The sequence below is a fragment of the Gopherus flavomarginatus genome, chromosome 2, assembly GCF_025201925.1.
Source record: "Gopherus flavomarginatus isolate rGopFla2 chromosome 2, rGopFla2.mat.asm, whole genome shotgun sequence".
Taxonomy (NCBI): domain Eukaryota; kingdom Metazoa; phylum Chordata; order Testudines; family Testudinidae; genus Gopherus; species Gopherus flavomarginatus.
The window spans coordinates 280,706,808-280,728,206 of record NC_066618.1 but is presented as its reverse complement, the minus strand read 5'-3'; the positions used below and the strand labels follow the sequence as shown (position 1 = coordinate 280,728,206).

The 21,399-nt window shown below is 42.6% G+C and overlaps 1 protein-coding gene across 5 annotated transcripts in view; it reads right to left on the bottom strand.

Annotated features, from left to right (window-relative positions):
* NSMCE2 (NSE2 (MMS21) homolog, SMC5-SMC6 complex SUMO ligase) overlaps positions 1-21,399 on the bottom strand; it is a 279,238-nt gene that overhangs the window by 194,090 nt on the left and 63,749 nt on the right. For all 5 annotated transcript variants that reach the window (XM_050941333.1, XM_050941336.1, XM_050941334.1 and 2 more), the window contains exon 4: positions 6,247-6,400. In XM_050941333.1, the coding sequence (XP_050797290.1) occupies positions 6,247-6,400 (154 nt within the window). The remainder of the gene's footprint in view (positions 1-6,246; positions 6,401-21,399) is intronic.

Here is a 21,399-nt window from a genome sequence, read left to right as displayed (position 1 = left end):
AAATTGGCTGGCAGCTCCAGCAGTATTTTGTCATTCACTACAGTCTTAATGTTTTCTACAAAATGAGTATGGAAGTTTTGTTCTTCTTTTGTGTGTGTGTGAAATGTAGTGGCTAGAATTCCAAAGTGCATGCTACCAGCTACTATAAAACATCTATGAAACTTGGCACCTTTTGAACAGTAAATGGGACACTAAATAATCTTAGATTGATAAATGTTAATAACACGTATAACATAGGTCACAGAGGCAGAGATTATACCTCTTGATTAGCCCTTCTAGGAACAATCAGAATTAAACTAACCCTCTCAATTAAATAAGGTCTTCATTTTTATCTTCCTTAGAGGAAGGTAAAATCTCATATAACATTCCAGAGGGTGCTTTTGATATACACTGGCATCAAATGAAAAGGCTTTTCTAGTGCAATATTATACAGTAGTTGAGATTTTAAGAACATACAAGAGACAAAATGCAAAGTTATGATTCCAAAGTAACCATGACATAGCCTCCTTGGGCTCAATCCTGCTGAGCTCTCATCGCAAACAAGCAAAACATTAAAGCACATGCGTAGTCCTATTTATTTCAAGGTGTCTACTCATGAGCTTAAAGTTAAGCATATGCTTAAGCATTTCACTGAATCAGGGACAGATCACTCACTCAGAAGAATGGAGACCCTTATGCATTATAGTGGGAGTGTCAGCCATATCTATAGTTAAGGCTGTAGGGCAGTTTCCTTTCTAACCCCATTTGCAGTCATTTAGAACCTCCTGAAATTTCCAAACTTTAATTAGTACGTTTTCCAAAATTCATCTGTGTCCAAAAGTGACTTCTTTTAAACATTTGAACACTGACAGCTCAGCCATTTATGAGAGTGGGGGCGGGGAGAAGGGGAAGAAGAGGGAAAAGTAAAAAATGTAATTTTGCCATAATAAAAGAAATAATTGCACTTCTTAAACTGCTCGACAACGTAAGCAGCTAAGAATAGAAAGATGAAATAGTCTTCAGTGAAGCAAGTGCTCAGCACTGCTCCAGTTACAATTGGTTTGGCTTTAACTTCAGGTGCATTTTTCAAAAATGCCTAAGTGACTTAGGAGACTAAGTCATGATTGAGTGACTTAAGAATCTAAGGGATCTAAGGAAGAGCTCTGTGTAGCTCAAAAGTTTATTCCTTAAACTATCAGAAGGTGTCTCTCTTAAGAAGCTAAGTTACTTTTGAAAATGGGACTTAGGTGTCTTTGAAAATCACTTCTCATGCATGTGCAGTATATTTTGCACAGTATTTTTCATTAAGCTTATGCAACGTGCAGCTAAGGAATGCATCATTGTGCACCTGTTCATCATGCCTAACTTAGCTGCACAGTGCTGAATAAGGGGTTGAGGGAGAATACCCGCAGTCTGTAAGATGCAGGAAGGAACCCTGCTCTGAGGCACCATATCACCTCTGCTGCTGTGCAGGGTGCATTATGTTTTACCCATCTGACCAACTCCAAAGGTTCACAGGAGAGGGTCTCTTTCTTGCAGAATTTTCTGAAGTGCATGGTACATTGTGGTCCAGTGATGCCTAGCCAAATAGTTCTGGAGTTTTTGAAAACCCAACAGAAATCATCTCCTTTTTATGCTTTTCTTGCTTTCTTTTTTATACTCCAGGTAATTCCATACCAAAAGCTGTATTGAAAGTGTTGAACAAGTTGCATGGCTAAGCAATCAGCAGTGAAGCTGCAGTTCAGGATGCATGCACAACCTTAACATTACCCTTCTGCAAATGTAAAGTCATTTGTAGTAATTTATATTACAAGTACATGTTAAAGAATACTTACACAACATACTACAGTTCAGTATCAGATCAGACCTTGAACAAGAGAATTCACCAAATCTTCTAATTTGTAGCTAAATTAACATAAGAACATAAGGAACAGCCATACTGGGTCAGACCAAAGGTCCATCTAGCCCAGTATCCTGGCTTCCGACAGTGGCCAATGTGAGGTGTCCCAGAGGGAATGAACCATTCCCCGTTGCTCATTCCCAGCTTCTGGCAAACAGAGGCTAGGGACACCATTCCTCCCATCCTGGCTAATAGCCATTGATGGATCTATCCTCCATGAATTTATCTAGTTCTTTTTTGAACCCTGTTATAGTCTTGGCCTTCACAACATCCTTTGGCAAAGAGTTCCACAGGTTGACTGTGCGTTGTGTGAAGAAATACTTCCTTCTGTTTGTTTTAAACTTGCTGCCTATTAATTTCATTGTTATGAGAAGGAGTAAATAACACTTTCTTATTTACTTTCTCCATACCAGTCCTGATTTTATAGACCTCTATCATATCCTCCCTTATTTGTCTTTTTTCCAAGCTGAAAAGCCCCACTCTTATTAATCTCTCCTCATGTGGCAGCCGTTGCATACCCCTAATCATTTTTGTTGCCCTTTCCTGAACTTTTTCCAATTCCAATACATCTTTTTTGAGATGAGGTGACCACATCTGCATGCAGTATTCAAGATGTGGGCGTACCATGGATTTATATAGTGGCAATATGATATTTTCTGTCTTACCATATATCCCTTTCTTAATGAAGCCAAATTTTTTGACTCCCGCTGCACATTGAGAGGATGTTTTCAGAGAACTATCCACAATGACTCAAAGATCTTTCTTGAGTGGTAACAGCTAATTTAGATCCAATCATTTTATATGTATTGTTGGGATTATGTTTTCCAATGTGCATTACTTTGCATTCATCAACATTGAATTTCATCTGCCATTGCCCAGCCACCCAGTTTTGAGGGATCCTTTTGTAGCTCTTTGCAGTCTGCCTGGAACCTAACTATCTTGAGTAGTTTTGTATCATCTGTAAATCTTGCCACCTCCTTTTTCCAGATCATTTATGAATATGTTGAATAGGACTGGTCCCTGTACAGAACCCTTGGGGAAGGGGGACCACTATTTAGCTCGCTCCATTCTGAAAACTGACTATTTATTCTTACCCTGTTTCCTATCTTTTAACCAGTTACCAATCTATGAGAGGACCTTCCCTCTTATCCCACTCAGCTTACTTTGCTTAAGAGCCTTTGGTGAGGAACCTTGTCAAAGGGTTTCTGAAAATCTAAGTATACTATATACACTGGATCCCTCTTGTTCACATGCTTGTTGACCCCCTCAAAGAATTCTAACAACAATACTTAATATGTCCATGGTGCTCAATGGTCCTGATCTAACATCCTAGTGAAATCAATGGGAGTATTGCCACTTACTTCAATGATTTTTTAATTAGGCCCCAAATCAGCAGCAGAGCTGGGATTATATAGCTGCTTTCACCTTAACTGAACTAGCTTGTTAGCACTGACCCCCCCACTTGGTAAGGCAACTCCCATCTTTTCATATGCTGTGTATTTATACCTCTCTACTGCACTCCAAGCATCTGATGAAGTGGGTTTTAGCTCACGAAAGCTTATGCCCAAATAAATTTATTAGTCTCTAAGGTGCCACAAGGACTCCTCGTTGTTCTTTCAGAATTTCTTGACTCCTATCCATGTGCTCATTTCTTCTATAGACACACTGGCTTAGGTACCAATGCACAGGTACCTGCACGTAGCTAGATTCTGATACTATTCTATAGGTGTTCAATCTTATGTCTTAGCATACTATTAATATTTACTGATTATAGTCCAGTCGTGCCCAGGATCAAGGCCTGATTGTGCTAGGTGCTGTACAAACACATAGGCAAACACAGTCTCTGCCTCAAAGAGCTTACTTACACTTTTAGCCTCTGAGCCTACAAAAATCTAGATATGTGAATAACTTTAAGCATATAAGTAGTCTCAATGAGTTCAACTCATGTGCTTGCAGACTCAGGTGTTTTTTCTGGGGGTGGCGGGGCTAAGATAAGTGACATGTGAGGCTAACAAACAATAGAAGAGATGGAGGGTGAAGGACAAGGGTATCAGGAATAAGATTGCATGCCTACACAATTAGCTAGTGCACAGTTTGATGGTTCCAAATCATTATTAAATTAAATTATATAAATTCTATATATCAATTGAATATGAACAATCCCTGGTAGCTCTCTACCTAACCATTATAATTTGGCAAGGCCCTGTAGGCTTCATGGTAAAAGTGGTTCTAAAGGAGACACTGAAACAAGAAGGAATATTGGCTTTACAGTTCATTTCAGGGAGGGTGTTCATGAATAAGAGATGGCATGGATATATGCATGGTATGGACAAGTGCACAAGACAGCAGAGTTGTGGTTGCTTTGTGGAGTATAATTTGCATTTCCCATCTCTGATACACTTATATTCTCAGCCATAAAGAGATGTTTTCCTTTTGATAACAGAGAGAGAGAGAGAGCAAGCAAGAGAGAGAGTCCAGTGTGCTTATTTTAATGTAGGATCATTCAAGTGTACTCAAGTTTGCTTGTAAAGTTCATCTAACGTTTTTCCATTCAACTTTTAGGATTATTCTAAACATTGTGATAGGCTCAAACGTGATGGAACACCAGATCAAAAACAACATGTGTGTGACTGCTCCCAAACTGGCACAACTGATCAATAGTCCATGTACAGATCATACCGGTCCATCCAACATCACCTTCCGCATTCTGCTGGCACCCTCTCAATTTGTCTTCAGGGAACAACCAAAACAAAAATCCTAATGGCTACTAAGAGAAATATCAGCTGGGTTTCAGGCATCAGCAACAATAAAATACTCCCCTCCTATATAAAAAACACAGTCATTCCTATTATGCTTGATTAATTTGGGTGATGTTTAATAATTCTACTGGTTAATACTTGTCACTTGGCCATAGATAAAATATATTTAGGGCAGGCAATTTACAGCCAACTACCTGCAAGGAAACAATCCAGTTTCTATTATCAAGCTCTTAGTTTCTGAATTACAAACACCTGGAAATCTGGAATTACAACATAATGGCAGGGCAGCAATAGTTTTACGACTGTGCAGGAACTGAAGGTTATACTTGTTGTGATCTGCATCTTGCTATATTCAGTACCAAGAACACAGTTAGGCTCTTAGATCAATGACCGTTCTGAAGCTCAATATCTTGTAAACCATAAGGATGGGAAACAAATGCCACGCACCACTGGAGAACTTGGGTTCTCAATTTTCAAATGATGCACAGCATTCATCTCTACTGACAAATCTTGAGGGATCAGACCTAAAATTCAGTATCATCATCCTCTCACTCCATGAGTCTTTCTAGGGGACTGATCCAAAGCCCATAGGAGTCAATAGGAGAGTCTTTCCACTGATTTCAGTGGGCTTTGGATCAGCGACCAAGATTGTAAGTAAAAAAAAAAAACCACTGCTTTATGAAAGCACCCAGCATTTCAACTTCCAATTGTGTAAATCATTAATCCATGATTCCCGCAATACATGAGCTATCAGTTTATGTTGAAATCCAAGTGTGTGTGTTGTGAGAGAAAGACACAGGGACAGAGGTCAAGGGATGGAAAGCAGAACAATGTGATTCTAAAGAGTAATCATGATTGGACAGGGTGAGAACAGTACATATGATTTTAAGACCCATGAATTTTCCCAGCACGGCTGCTCGGAATGATTTTTTAATAGCTATTACAGTCACTGTGCAATAAAAAAACCAAACACACAATTTTGTTGTCTTGTATAAACATTAGACCTGCTAACTTCCTAACTTCTCTGACAGCTCGAGCACAATAACTCACAATTTTACCACTTGGTGAATCAATATGAATTAAGCCAGACAGATTTTAATAAGCTACACAGTTACACCGTGCGTGTGTAGAAGCAGTAAACCTGAGAACACACATAATAAGCATTTTCTACCAATATAGTTCTACGATTAAAGCAAAGGTCTCTTTAGGGTTGCAACATATCCTAAGTTGTGAAATAGGGGCAATTTGTTAATTTTCGGAGACCCTACCAATTAAGAGAAAAGAGTATCTTTAAAAGAAAAAAAGAACACCTTCAAACCAAAAAAAAAGGGATGTGAAAGAAGCTTTACATTGCATATGTATGCAAATAAGACAAGCACTATGACAGATGAAATAAAATCATAAGGTTGTTACTTACTGTGCTGTTTACTTAACTATGTAAATGATATATTTAAATAAGTCCTATATGAGGAATACATGTAAATGTTTGAGCTCTGTTTGGCTGGTTTGTATTTTAAAACATTTTAGTAATAAACCAACATAGGCTATGCATATATAGAATCATATTGTATTTCCAGGAAACCATTATTTTAAAAAATGAAGACTTACACTGTTTTCTCATTCTTTTAAGCTGTTCCATAAAATGTATATATTTTTCATTTCTTTGCAAATCTGAGTCATCGTTTTTGCTTTCCAATGCAGTGAATTTTTTTTTTACTAAATCTTTTAGATCTGGTATATTTTCTGGTTTGTCTCGTTTTATCTGAAAAGAAAAATAAATACAACTTTGTTACTCGCTATAACATAGTCCCCCAACCCAAAGCAAAGAGAGTAGGTGCAATAATATGAATTTAATGAGATCTTCTCCAGTCTCCCATTAAACCAAAGGCTATAACAATCTGGAACCATAACCCCATGGCAATTATTTATATACCCAGTGGTCACCATTAAAATCTAGACAATTAATGCACAGAGACATTTACCTGTGCTGTTGTACAAATAGTATTCCCCCTACCCAGAATAGAGAAAACTCTATATCTCATACTAAACATCTCTAAGTGTAAAGTTTTTTAATGGCACCCAGGATAATGTTGCGTGCATACACACCTTACTACTATTACTATCTAGCTTTTATATAGCATTTGACAAATGAGGAAAGTACCGTTATCACCACTTTACAGATTGGGAATCTGAGAAACAGAGGTGAAGGGACTTCCCCAAAGTCTTTGAGTAAGCCAAAATCAGAAATATAACCGAGGTCTCCTGAGCCCCAATCCAGTGTTCTAGCCACTAGGCCAGACTTAAGATATGTGAAATTCACCAAAGAATAAGACCCTGCCCCCAAACAGTTGGCTGGAAGATTTCCCAAACAATTAAATTTCTACAAAAAATGGAGATGAAATTTCATGAAAATTTTTGCATGTTTTCCTAGCATTTTCCAACAGGCTCTGCTGAGGAGTTTGCAATCATGAATGGGCACAGTACCAAACAAAATAATATAAAAAGCTAATATATAAGGAAACACAGCTTCTTATTTTTTTCCATAGCACCAAGAGCGAACAATGTGCTTTGCAGGCTGGCAAAGAGTTGTGATCCTTACTCTTCAGGGTATTTGCACGTGGGCAAGATGGAAGAAAAGAATTTTGGAGGCTGCAAGTGAGGGCACTCACTGTATGAGGAGTGAGAGGCACACTGTCCCAACCATAGGAAAAGCATTTTGAGAATCCAAAAAAAGAGGCTTCGATTTTTTTCTTTCATTTTTTAACACTATGCCATGTGATTATTGCCCCAGCCAATCACAAACAGGGATAGACAGACCAAAAGGTTGCATATCTAAAAGTGGAAGGGAGACACACAACATTTCACTTGAGCCAACCTTACTCTACCTCCCATGCTAGACCAACTAGTCCAAAACAAACCCCATGAATGCAGCAGGGCTGCAAAAGAGAAAACAGAGGCCTGTCAAGAAAGGTTACTGGGTGCATCAGCCAGGTCAAGCCATTATACCATATCCCCTACTGGTTCCAAGACATACAAAGCAGTTAGAGACCCCCAGTGTAATTAGGGTTCCAAACTTTCTAACTGCACAAAATCGAACACTCTTGCCCTGCAACCTGCCCCATCTCTTTCCCAAGGCCCTGGCCCTTCTCTGAGGCCCTGCCGCTCACTCACTCCAGCCCCTTTCCCTCCGTTGCTTGCTCTCCCCCAACCTCACTCACTTTCACTGGGCTGGGGCAGGGATGCGGGAGAGGGTATGGTCTCCAGCTGGGGGTGTGGGTTCCAGGGAGGGGCCAAAAATTAGGGGTGATGGGGTGATGGGGGAGAGGATTGGAGTGCAGGCTCTGCTTGGGCTGTGCTTATCTCAGGCGGCTCCCAATCAGTGGCGCAGCAGGGCTAAGGCAGGCTTCTTGCCTGCCCTGGCTCCATGCAGCTCCCAAAAGCAGCCAGCATGTCCAGCCCCTGGGTAGAGGCACGGCCAGGCAGCTCTGCATGGTGTGCACTGCCCGTGCTTGGAGGCACCGCCCTCACATCTCCCATTGGCCACGGTTCCTGGCCAACGGGAGATGCAGAGGCAGCACTTGCGGCAGGGGCAGCATGCAAAGCTTCCCTAATCGCACCTGTGCCTAGGGGCCGCAGGGACATCACTTCTTGGAGCTGCGCGGACTCAGGACAGGCAGGGAGCCTGCCTTAGCCCCACTGCGCTGCTGACTGGACTTTTAATGGCCCGGTCAGCAGAGGGTCCCTTTTCGACCGGGCGTTCCAGTGGAAAACCGGACACCTGGCAGCCCCAGGTGTAACACTCAACTTCAAGAGCGAAAGAAGCCATGTCTGTGCAGCAGCAGACTCTTATGTGGAAGTGGGTTGTGTGAGAATACTTAACAGGCTACACAGCCCCAGAAAAACTAGCCTGTCCATGAAGGCAGGGCAAATTCATCCATTGAAATAGCAGGTCTGTCAAGGGCAATGCCAGTTTGGCAGAGAGCGCGCAGGGAGGTGCAGGTTGCCTCTCATGACAATGAGCCAGGCAGAGAAATAGTAGAAAAACCATGTAGTCTTAAAACCAGAAAATACTTGCTGCAAGAAAGGCATGACAACAGTTGTACTTGGTGGCCAGCCACAATTACTACCCTGGGTATGTCTACACAGGGATAAAAACCCCATGTCTGCCCCAGGTCAGGTGACTCAGGTTTGTGAGGCTCGGGCTCTGGGGCTGAAAAACTGCTATGCAGCCATTCGGGCTCCAGCTGGGACCTGAGCTGTGGATCCCTACAGGGGTGGAGGGTCTCAGAACTCAGGCTCCAGCCCAAGCCTGAATGTCCACATTTCAACTTTTAGACCTGCAGCCCTAGTCCCACAAACCCAAGACAGCTGACCAGGGCCAGACACAGCCATGCTGCAGGCCTTTTATCCCTGTGTAGACATATCCCAAGAGAACATAGTGACCACACCCACAGGCAAGACACAGCCTGTGGGACATGAAGAAGGCTGAAAAAACCAACAGCAGACCAATGGTCAGCAGCAGGGCTCACACATAGCTACAGAACAGCCAAGCAGCAGGTGACTGTGCTCCTAGCACCTGCTCTTTGAGGCAAAGGAGCCAACCAGAAATAGCCATCCCATGCCCAGGGAAAGCAATGCTAATCGGCAGTATGCAAGTGCTGTATTAGCGGACAAATTTAGGACTCAGCACAGCAAATTGCTCCAGGAGAGGCTCTGTCACAACAGAAAGCATCATTATTCTGCACTCAGTTGCAAAACTCATGACCTTCAGAAACTGTAAGCACAAGAAAACAGTTACCAACTTGACACACGTGTAAAAACCAGCACAATAGAACACACTATTCAGACAGTGTATGCTTCACACATACGCCTCTCTACAGCAACTTCACCAGACAGCTACCACAGTCATTGCTTGATATGTAACTAATGGATGTGTGCCTGCACCCCTGAGTCATATCCTAAGAGCAGTCAATCACTAGGACCCACACCCTAGCAATAACGATAGCACATTGACTAAATAACTTATGTAACAGATATACAGTCATGCAGACCACAAGCCATGCCCACATGTGTTTTCCTGAAGTTGCTGAGGTTCATGCAAGGAGCAAAGAATAAAGCTTCAGACAGCTATGTGCCCCAAAGACAATGCCAGCCACTCTACACAAGCACTTGTCCCTCTCTACAGATCATCCCACAAGCGAACAGGAGCTCACCATGTACACTCATGCAGTTATCACAGAAAAAAAGAGACAGAGGTAAGGCACCAAGGACCCATGCTGTTCACTTTCTGATCTGCTTGTGACTCATGTGAGTCGATAGTACTGCTCTATGCTCAGGGCACCATCAGCCTTAAACAATGCACCAGAACGATAAGTGAGATGTGTGGCATGGTCAAATGCAGTCATGAGAGTATAACAGTACCTATCTCACCTCTCCCACCCACAACTTCCAGCTCTGGAAGCACTTCAGACATGGCATTCAACAACGGCATGACATTCATGTAAGCAAGAAAACCACAGAAACTAAGGGCCAGAACTTGCATCATTACATTACCAAGGACTGGTGTATGTTCTAAGAGATTGCATTAAGATGACCTCCAGCAAGCATGGACTTTACAGCTGACAGAGGTAAATGACCACAGAATTAGCATGTATACAACACAGGAGCTGCAGAAGGTCCCTAAAAGTGGGTGTGTGGGGGGCAGGTGCTCAAACTGTGGCCCGGCCCCCTGCTGCCACTTCTTCCTGAACCCCTGCCCTCACACCACCCCCTAACACCTTTTCCCCCCAACACCTGGCCCCCGTCTCACTCCTCTCTGCCACCCGCCCCCCATCGTTCGCCCTTACAGTTGGTAAAAAGTGGGAGGCCATAGCCTCCTCACCCCCCTGATACAATACCTTTATAATCTGTATCAAGCAAAAGACAATAGCTTAATTCCCTCATCTGGTGACATAGCAAAACCACATTCCGGTAAATCTAGCAAACCAGTAAGAACTAAGCAACTGCTTTCTAAAGAGAATGTGAGCAATTCTAGAGATCTTCAAAAGCAACAATATAATTCCACTCACAAGAGCCATTTCATGAGTGAGATACATTAATTGGTGCTGTGGGCTGAAATCGCCTTACTAGCAGGACATCTATGGTTGGGAAATGACAGGTGCTCAGATAACATGCATAATATATAAACCTAGTGTCTGGGGCTTTGCCTGCAGCAGAACCCCTCTCCTGGCAACTTAATGAGCACAGCTGGCCCCGGAGCTGTCTGACTGACAGGAGCTGTCTGACTGACTGCATCACCTAACTGGCTGAAGGAGTCAGCAGGCTGATACTTCAGCTCAGTAGCAACAGCAATCCAGTTGTTGCTCTAGGCATTTCTAGCTTGCTGCTGTGCCTGGTCCTATGCCTGCGTCTAGCTTCCAGCTTCTTCCTGATTTATGACTCCTGGCTCAGACCCTCGGATCCGCCTTCTGACTGTAACTCCAGTTAACTCATTGGCTTAGGCTTTGGTTCTGACACCCAGCTCTAGCCCTCTGCTACACCTTCTGGCTGTGACTCCGGTCACACCTTCAGCTTAGGCTTTGGAGTCTGACAATCCTGACTTTGCTCTTGGACTTCCCTCATGTGGATTCAGCTCTAACTGGTAGGATGGATTCTTGCTCCAATCAGTAGGCCGGACTGCGTGTGATTCAGTGGCTGACACCTAGAGTGCCACATTAGACAGACATCAAAAGGACATTCCTTTATGTGTAGATCAACAATCACTTAGTTCACACATCCAAAAGGTGAAATCCAAGTCCGGCTCATGTTCAAAAGGAGGGAGATCCTTCTCATCACCTGAGTATCAGCTGAACACAATGTTTTATTGATATACAGTAGAATCCCATTTATCCAAGCCTCTATTATCCGGCTCCTCATATTAACTGAACCACCAGCCGCCCCAGGGCTGACAGCAGCTGGGGCTTGGCTGGCCAGCCCCAGGCAGCGAGTGGTTCAGTCAATACAGAGGGCTGGATAATGAAGGCTCAGAAAAACCGGGTTCTACTGTATGGGTTTTTATTTTTTCACAAAATGTAAAAACTAAAGATTCTCTGTAAAAATACGAATTCTGTTTTTCCGTGACAAACTGATTTCTAGGCCCTGATAATAACATAGTTAACAGGCTTGCTGTGCACAAGCAGTTTCTCTCTTGTGATGCTTATGCTGCCGGTGGAAAGCAGTGTAATATAGAGACACACAAAACTGCAAATGCACATAAACCTTGATATCAGTCCCAATTCGCATTGGTAGGACAGGACTGCAATACAATATATATTGTGTCAGCTGCACATCACAATAGGTATGTTCTGGCTCACAGTAGTACTCCTAACCCATTCCTTATTCATAGAGATGTAAGGTGTCAAGAACTATCAACACAACAAAAAGAAGAATGGGGACAATATGAACACTGGGGGGGGCAAAGTGACACCCATTCTGTGATGTATTTGCTTCTCAGTCTGTGCAGCATGTCAGATAAATGCCCCCAGACAAACCTAGAGCCACTGACACCCTGTAACTGTTGGTACAAGTTACTTCGCACAAGAACCACGCAAAGTATGCTAGGTGAATGATCTTGTAGTAGTGCTGCCAGCCAAGAAGGGCAGAAGGAGAGATTAATAAGACTGAGACTTTCCAGCTTAGAAAAGAGACGAATAAAGGGAGAATATGACAGAGGTCTATAAAATTATGATTGGTGTGGAGACAGTAAATAGGAAAGTGTTATTTACTCCTTCTCATAACACAAGAACTAGGGATCACCAAATGAAATTAATAGGCAGCAGGTTTAAAACAAACAGAAGGAAGTATTTCTTCACACAACGCACAGTCAACCTGTGGAACTCTTTGCCAGAGGATGTTGTGAAGGCCAAGACTATAACAGGGTTCAAAAAAGAACTAGATAAATTCATGGAGGATAGATCCATCAATGGCTATTAGCCAGGATGGGAGGAATGGTGTCCTTAGCCTCTGTTTGCCAGAAGCTGGGAATGAGCAACGGGGAATGGTTCATTCCCTCTGGGACACCTCACATTGGCCATTGTCGGAAGCCAGGATACTGGGCTAGATGGACCTTTGGTCTGACCCAGTATGGCTGTTCCTTATGCTCTTATGTTCTTATGTTAATTTAGCTACAAATTAGAAGATTTGGTGAATTCTCTCTTGTTCTAAGGTATGATCTGATACTGAATCTGTAGTACATTGTGGAACGAGATGGGATGTGATGATTGCATGTTCTGTTCATTCCCTCTGGAGCACCTGGCATTGGCCAATGTCAGAAGATAGGATACAGGGCTAGATGGTCTTTGGTCTGACCCAGTACGGTCATTCTTATGTTCTTACGTAAGAGCATGCTAAGCATCACTTTGCAGAGCCATGAGTCAATGCATTGAGAGATGCATATGATTTTGAAATGGGGGAGTGGAGGTAAATACACCCTCCAAAACAACCTGGAAATGACATATAATGATGGACTGGGAGCAGTCAGGACTCTTCTGAGCAGAGGTGTTGGTTACAACAGCTTGTTTACAGCAGTACCAAAGGCAACAGCGATAGTCCCCCAAAAGAGGAAAGCCACATTGGCATTTATCATTGGCTTTGGGTTACAAAAAGAAGACGACATGAATCATATATTGGCATTTGTGGCTGTTAATGATCTAGTCACTGTACCCTCAAGCATGTTGTACCCGCATTGCTATTGGGTATGTATATTTAGAAACACAATGCAGTTTTATTATGACAGTTGCAACAAAAAATTGTGATTACGCACGTTACCTAGGTACGCCTCACATCCCAGCAGACTCACTCCCCCTTGGTGACAGACCATAGCTCCTGACTCTATTGTTTGTAGATTAAATTGTGTTGTGCAAAACAGCTGCTATGAATAGTAATGGCCAGTGCTTGTTTACTGTGAGGTTTCCAAGATATGCCAATGTTGCATGTTATATGTCTGGTTTCTCTGGCTGCATTTTAACAAGGCATCTTGGCCCAGCAGTGGGTCCTGCTATGGATCCTCTCCTTGCTATTGTGAGTATCCCATGAAACCAGCATATCCCACTGCCCTAGTGCATATGCATTTATGTACCATGCCTGTGCCAGACATTGTATCAGGTAGTAAATGGACAGTTTTTACTTCATTGAATAACATAATCAAAGGACAAGGAAGCCAATTGATTAAGACCAAATCCTGGTGCCAGTGAAGTCAATCCAAGTTTGCCATTGACTTAAATGGTGCCAGCTTTAAGAACTGGCCCCACAGTGTATGGGATCAGGATCTAAAAGGACACTAACTAGTGAAATCCCATGTGAACCAGTTTTTTGTACCTCGCCTCTTCTCTTTGAGCATCTCAAAACACTTTACAAATATTAATGAATTTAGCCTCAAACTAGCCTCACATAACCATAATCAACACTATTTTACAGATAAGCAGCAAAGAATCCTGTGGCACCTTATGGACTAACAGACGTTTTGGAGCATGAGCTTTCCTGGGTGAATACCCACTTCTTCAGTTGCATCTGAAGAAGTGGGTATTCACCCACGAAAGCTCATGCTCCAAAACGTCTGTTAGTCTATAAGGTGCCACAGGATTCTTTGCTGCTTTTACAGATCCAGACTAACACGGCTACCCCTCTGATACTTTACAGATAAGGAGACTGACGCATGAAGAGATGAAGGCTCTGATCTAAGGCTGCAAAGGGAGATTGGAAGAGCCGAGAATAAACAGGACAGTCCTGTGCTTTAAGCTCAAAGCCAACTTTCTGCTTTCTCCTTTAGGTTAACTGACAGAAAGGTAGCCATAAACAGTGAGCAGATTAGGACATAGACCTATGGGACTTCTACATTGTAAAGAGAGAGAGAGAGAGAGAGAGACACACACACACACACACACACAGAGAGAAGAATAGGCAGGGGTGACATGCTGAACCACTGCAAAGTGGAGAGCAATGTGGCATTTTTGAGGTAGGTAGAATGCAGTTCTTTTATCACAAGTTATTTTATGCCTGTTTAAGAGAGTGAACAATCAGCAAATGTTAACTTTACTTTTCTCTTAATTACCCTAAAGGAGAAAGCAGATAATTAGTATTTGCTCCCATTAGTCTGTGGAGCTTTTTCCAATAAAAGTTGGATTTTTATTATTTTAAAGACACTGTTTAGAAGTTTAATAGAAATTGTTGGTGCCTGGGATGTACAAAGCAGAGTGACAATCGTTTTAATGACATTTATTAGTCCAAGCCTGCTGAGGGGCAGAACTTCTCCATTTTCCAGATCCTTTGTTACTTCATTGAAAAAAATGAGGATGACTACAGAGTGATACAAAGCTGAGAGATGTGCAGATACCCAGGTATTCATATACCTCTGGGGCAATGTGAAAAAGGCCCTCCCGTGAGCCTCCTGCTAAGTCTGAACTCAGAACTAGAGAAGATTTGTGCTATATTTACATTGCAGCCAGCCAGGAGTGCTGCCAGAGGCGGTGGAAGGTCCCGCCCCCAAAATACTGCCGATGACTAAGGCGGCCGAAGATCCGGCCTCTGCGGTAGCAGCCCCCCAAATGTTAGCACCCTAGGCGACCATCTAGGTCACCTAATGGGTTGCACCAGCCCTGCAGCCAGCCACCATAGGTGGTTTGGGGAAAAGTTGGAAGCAGTTCTAAGACTGACTCTGTGACTGACAGCATACTTAATGAATGTCCACGGTCATGCAGAGCTACCAACTGGGCAGGACCTCTTACCTCAATGGGTTTGGTATTGTTATGTGGCTCAACCAAGAGTTTCAAAAGTGCCAACTGATACTGAGTTCCTCAGTTTTTGGGGCGCCCAAACTGAGACACCTTAAAGGAGCCTGATTTTCAGAGGGTAGGTATTGAGCATTTTCTGCAATGCAGCCCTTTTAAAGTGTCTCAAGTTAAGCACCCAAAAACTGAGGCATCCAAAATCACTTTTTCACTTCTGAAAATCTTGACCAAGAGACTGTTAGGCCAAAAAAAATTAATAATGGTCAGAGTTGGGGCAGCCCTGCTAAGTCCTTCCACCAGGACTCAGTGACTGTTCTTCTATTAATTAGCAATTCTACAGAGTCAAACAAGTTATAACGTTTACAGCCCATTTTTCCCCTACTACGTGCTCTAATGTCAGCCGTAAGTTGCTAAACGATATTTTACAAATGTGCACTCACTCAGCATATGCATTTATTTTACCCCAGGGCAAAGTCAAACAATCCTGCTGCAAATTTTATTTATTTAATTTTTTGATAAGCATTTTTTTCACTGTGAGGAAAACAGCATGGAAGCTAAGTAAATTTGTTGGTTGAGTCACCCGTATACTTTCTGAATCATGTGAGAACCAACTCTAAGTGAGTCACCACTGTAACTGAATCAGGCTGCTAAGTTTCAGATAAACTTAAACAGTATTCTTCAATGGCTGGCTTTAAATGCTTAGTTAACATCATATCATTTGTTGTTATACAAAGAAAGCACTCGGAAACTTTCACAAGGGCAACCTCAAAGAATATTGTCACTCTCCAACTGGATTTGCACTAGTTTGAACATTGCTCTGTCACAGTCAAAACCGCCCCAGGGCGCACATCGGACTCAGGAGATTGAACACTTCTCTACATCACGGCTCCAGGGTTGGGACTCAGATTGAGCAACACCTTCCCCAACGATTGTGAAATGCCAAGAGAGGCACATTTATAGGAGCTGACCCACACTTATGACACACAACTTAATAAACTGGGCCTGCACAACAGAAAATTAATGTTCACGTGTTAAAAATATCCCAGCAGCCTTGATGGGGAGACAGCTTAGGGGAGAAAAGTCCAGACGCAGCATTTCAAAGGTCTGGTTCTTGATGGTTGCCACTAAACCCATAATTCAGTGGTTCAGTATCTGCCCACATGGTTATTTTTCCCTACTCCACACACAGTTGGAGATGTTTAACCTCAAAACAAAGTTCAGGAAGCTAGGCCAAATTCTGCTCTTAATGACATCAGTGTAAATCCAGAGTAACTTCACTGAAGTCAATAGAGTTACTCTGGATTCACACTGGTGTAAATACAAGGCAATTCTCGTCCACTGTCTTTCCTGCCTTTGTCTGATGTAAAAGGGGACCACGTATACTGATTTTGATTAAGTCGGATTGTGCACCTTCAGGTTGGACCCATTTTTTGAGGGCAAATGCAAAAGTTATGTTTTGAACTATACTAGATTAAATGAGCTTTTTTCTTGGTGCTCTTATGCGACGGGAAGAGCACTCAGACAGCAAGCTTATGCTGTAGATTAGGGGTCGGTAACCATTCAGAAGTGCTGTGCCAAGTCTTCATTTATTCACTCTAATTTAAGGTTTCGTGTGCCAGTAATACATTTTAAAGTTTTTAGAAGGTCTCTTTCTATAAGTCTATAATATATAGATAACAATTGTTGTATGTAAAGTAAATAAGGTTTTTAAAATGTTTAAGAAGCCTCATTTAAAATTAAATTAAAATGCAGAGCCCTCCCGGACTCATGGCCAGGACCTGGGCACTGTGAGTGACACTGAAAATCACGTGCCACCTTCAGCACGCATGCCATAGGTTGCCTACCCCTGCTGTAGATTGTACTTCCCTACTGCACATATTTTAACATGCCAAGTGGTCTTTAGTACACAGAGCATCTGGGCAAACCATACTATCTATTCCTGTGAACATCATTTTTCATCTTCCTTGTCTCTTTGGGAACTGTTTTGGGAAAGATGGAAGGCTGACAAGGAGAAAAGGAAGTGGGATCAAAGTTAAATACTTGTATTGGATACAGTTGCCACCAATGGGACAGAGTCTGATTACAAGAAACTGCAACAAACACAGGCATCACAGGTGGGGTTTTCTAAAGTGCAGAAGGAAAGTCAATGAGAATCAGGCACCTAACTCCCTTTGAAAACCCACCCCTATCTGTTTACAAAAAGTGTCGGACTGGGTTTCTCTTCTGACAACATCCAAATGACTGTTTCTTCTGAGCTTGCTTAAGACTCTTGTGTATATTTTATTTATATACACACACACACACACACACACACACACACACACACACACAAAAACTAAAACCAAAAAACCTACAAAACAATGGTCTTAAAAATTTAATTGTGCTTCATGACAGGTAGGTGGGGTTGGTGAATGAAATGCTCATTGATACTATCCCTCCTTTATATCCTCTGTACAAGGCCCCTAATGATCTACCGCAAATACATTCAATACCCAGTTTAATTTCAGCAGATTGGGGTATATCATGTTTTGTTCAAAGTAGTTTTGTTTAAATGTAAGTAATGCCCAATCACAGCAAAAATAACTATTACTTATCAGAAATGCTGTTTGCTTTAACAGAATGCAAGAAATGGTAACACAAAAGAGCATCTCCTAGCAAGGTTGATTCAGCAAAGGCATCGGGCTGTTCAACCAGTTTACCAAGCTGCTGATTAATGTATTTTCAGAACCCTATGAATTAACACAGATATGTTAGAGTTAGTGTCTTTAAGGCCCCACTGAAGTTAATGAGAGTTTTGGCATTGATTTCAAAGGGAACAGAAGCAGGCCTTAAGGTAGCAATATCAGACCTTTAGTAAGGTAGTAATATCAGACCTTTCAGATTCAGCAACCTGTTTGCTCTTGTATGGTTTTCTTTGGTTTGTTGAGCTGACGAAATGAAACAAATGTTTTGCACAATATAGGGATAGAAGTCCAGATCCTACACTGGTGTATGTCGACTTACCTTCGTTGATTTAAATAGAGTTATGCTGATTTATACCAGCTGCAAATATAGTCCATACTGTTATGCTAATGCTTTATTGATTTTAACAAACTATAAAAATGATTTAAATATTTCAAGGATCGCTTTTCCATCTTTCCCTGTTATATCTCAACTAAAAGTCAACAGGACCCTTTCATTTGCCACTCTGGTTGAACTTTTTTGTTTCATCTGATGAGGTTCTTTTTCCCAGGCAATTCTTCATCACTGACAGTATTTCTTCTCTGCACTTTCCAAACAGGCAGTGTGACTCATGTTGTCATTCTTCATTAAAACCAAACATAACCTTTAAAGTTTTTTTTGGATGCTACACTAGGATTGCTAAGAACAGACTCATGCTTTATTTGAATTGACATTAGTTAAAATGCATACACCCTCAACTGACACTTGCAGCCCAAACTAACGGAGGTAATACATATATTTATATCAGTATGGCAATGCTCAACTCGGGCTTAGCTGTGCTTTTAAAGCACAACCCTGCATTGGGGGGTTGTGTCAACCAGCCCTGCCCACGGGGAACACCACGAGGCATTTTAGGAGAGAGCACTTCCACAAGCTCCTGTCAAGGCTGATTCCCTACTCTGGCACTTCAAGTGCAGAAGGTGGGGGACCACAAGGATTTTAAAAACTAATACTGGCCACTCCAGACTGGTATTAAATTCCTAAGGTCACAGCTTCCCTCTGACCTTGGATGGTGCAAACCCCCTCCCCCTTTGAGAACCCAAGAAGGAACACTTGGGAATTCCTTCCTGTGGGGTGCTCTCAAGCAGGGTTGAAAATAGAAATAGGGACTTACCGGTACAGGGCTAGGTTGGGGCCGGCTCTGGTGCCCAGAAGGGGCGGGGCCTCAGGCACAAGGGGCAGGGATGGAGGGGCGTCAGAGCCAGCCCTGGCCTGCCCTGTACCGGTAAGTGCCCTCCCCCTCCCCCGCCAGGATAGCAGCAGCAGCCGGGGGCCCTGGCAGCAGTTTAAAGGGCCCAGGGCTCGGCCACTGCTATCATCCTGGGCCCTTTAAACCACTGCCAGAGTCCCTGGCTCCCACTGCTACCCCAGGGCTCCAACAGCAGGGCTCTGGGGGCTATTTAAAGGGCCCAGAGCTCTCCTGCCTCTACTGCCCTGGCCTTTTAAATAGCCCCCGGAGCCCAGGGGTAGGGGCGGCGGGGCTCCAGCATCTATTTAAAGGGCGCAGGGCAGTAGAGGCAGCGAGAGCCCTGGCCCTTTAAATAACCTCCGGAGCCCCGTCGCTAAGCTCTGGCAGCAGGCTCTGGTGCCAATTTAAAGGTCCTGGGCTCCAGCCGCTGCTGGGAGCCCCAGGCCCTTTAAATTGCCACCTGGGGAAGCTGCGCCATCCCGGTATGGCACACCGGCTCTTGCTGGTACGCCGTACTGGGGCGTACTGGCTTACTTTCACCTCTGCTCTCAAGCCCTGCCCCTCTGCCCTGGGAAAGAGCAAAGAAAAAAACAAGGGAAATCAGCTGTTACCACCAGCTAATTAAATACCATGTGCACAAACCCCTTAGGGACACAAAAATCCAATTAAGTTCTTAAAAAAATGCAAAATGTATTAAAAACAAAAAGAAAGGAAATACATTTAGAACTTAGGCTTTTTGCCAGATCTTAAAAGAAAATTACAAAAATTAAGCATCAAGATAGCTCTCTTGAAGTTCAGCTTAAAGGTTACAAACACAACAAAAACACCTGGGGCTAGCACAGAGGAGCCCACAATCCAAGAAATAAATAGAAATAAATCTAATTGTGTCTTTCTAAACATTCCTAATCTACTTACACATTTGGGAGTTCCAAATAAGTAATTCTAGGTACGATCTGATAATTTTTGATCATACCTGGCTTAAAGCTTTTGATAGCATAACTGCTCCTTGTTTCCCTCTTTCCCAGAGAACACAATAGACAGACAAAGGGAAGTTTTTTCCCCATTTTAATAAGTTCTAGCCCTCTCATTGGCTCTTTTGGTCAGGTGCCAACTCCCTTCCTTTTAACTGTGGGCTTGTTAATCCTTTACAGGTAAAACAAGTAGAGAACAGCACCAAGAGGGATTTTATAGCTACCGGGCTGGCTGAGTGTCCATCAAAGGGAGCTTCCCCCTACCACCTTCAATTATCACAGCTCCCCTACAAGCACAGGGAGCACGCCTATGACTACACACCTTTAGTGGGTGCATATTCCCCATTGTATGCCAGCCCCACTCTGTGGACTGGTGCAGGGTTCGGGCAGGACTAGGGATTCACTTCCTCCGTGCCTCCTTGGGAGCACTGGGTATGTCTTAGGGAATAATCGTCTCTTTGAGTATTCCCCACATATTATATGCCTATACCAGGTGTCTCCTACAATGTTATAAATTCTTCCTTACCTATTGTTCCTATTTTTCCAATCCTGTTTTCTACCATGGCATCCATGACTAGAATTACACTGGTCTACAATTTTTGACAAGTCGTCTGCTTCAGAGATAAAATGTGATATTTATTATGTATTTTGACGTGCTGAATTCATATATGACAATTAAAACAACTGATTGGCTACTGTTTCTAAGATATTTAAGTTTTTACATTTTATGTCTATGTATATTGTGTAGATAGTAGAGTGTTAATCATAAATTGTAAACCTAGGTCTTTTCATGTGTTTAGGGTTGCTTTATATGATAATATTTCACCTGTCCTGTTTATGTAAGACTTTAAAAATCAGCAAAAGGGTTATATAAATAAAATGTATTGTGAAACAAAAGGCAAAAAACTATTATGTACATAATTTAGTCCTATTCAGTGTCTACTTGGCGCTTCTTGGCTTGTCTCTTGTATTCATTAAATGGAGCATCTCTTGTCACTGTCCAGCAATAGTCTGCAAGCATTGATGGGCTCCATTTGCCCTGATAGCCTGCCAGGAGATTCCACTGCTGTAGTCTGGAGCCCAACAGCTCTGTCTTACTCTTGGGGAGTTCCAAATC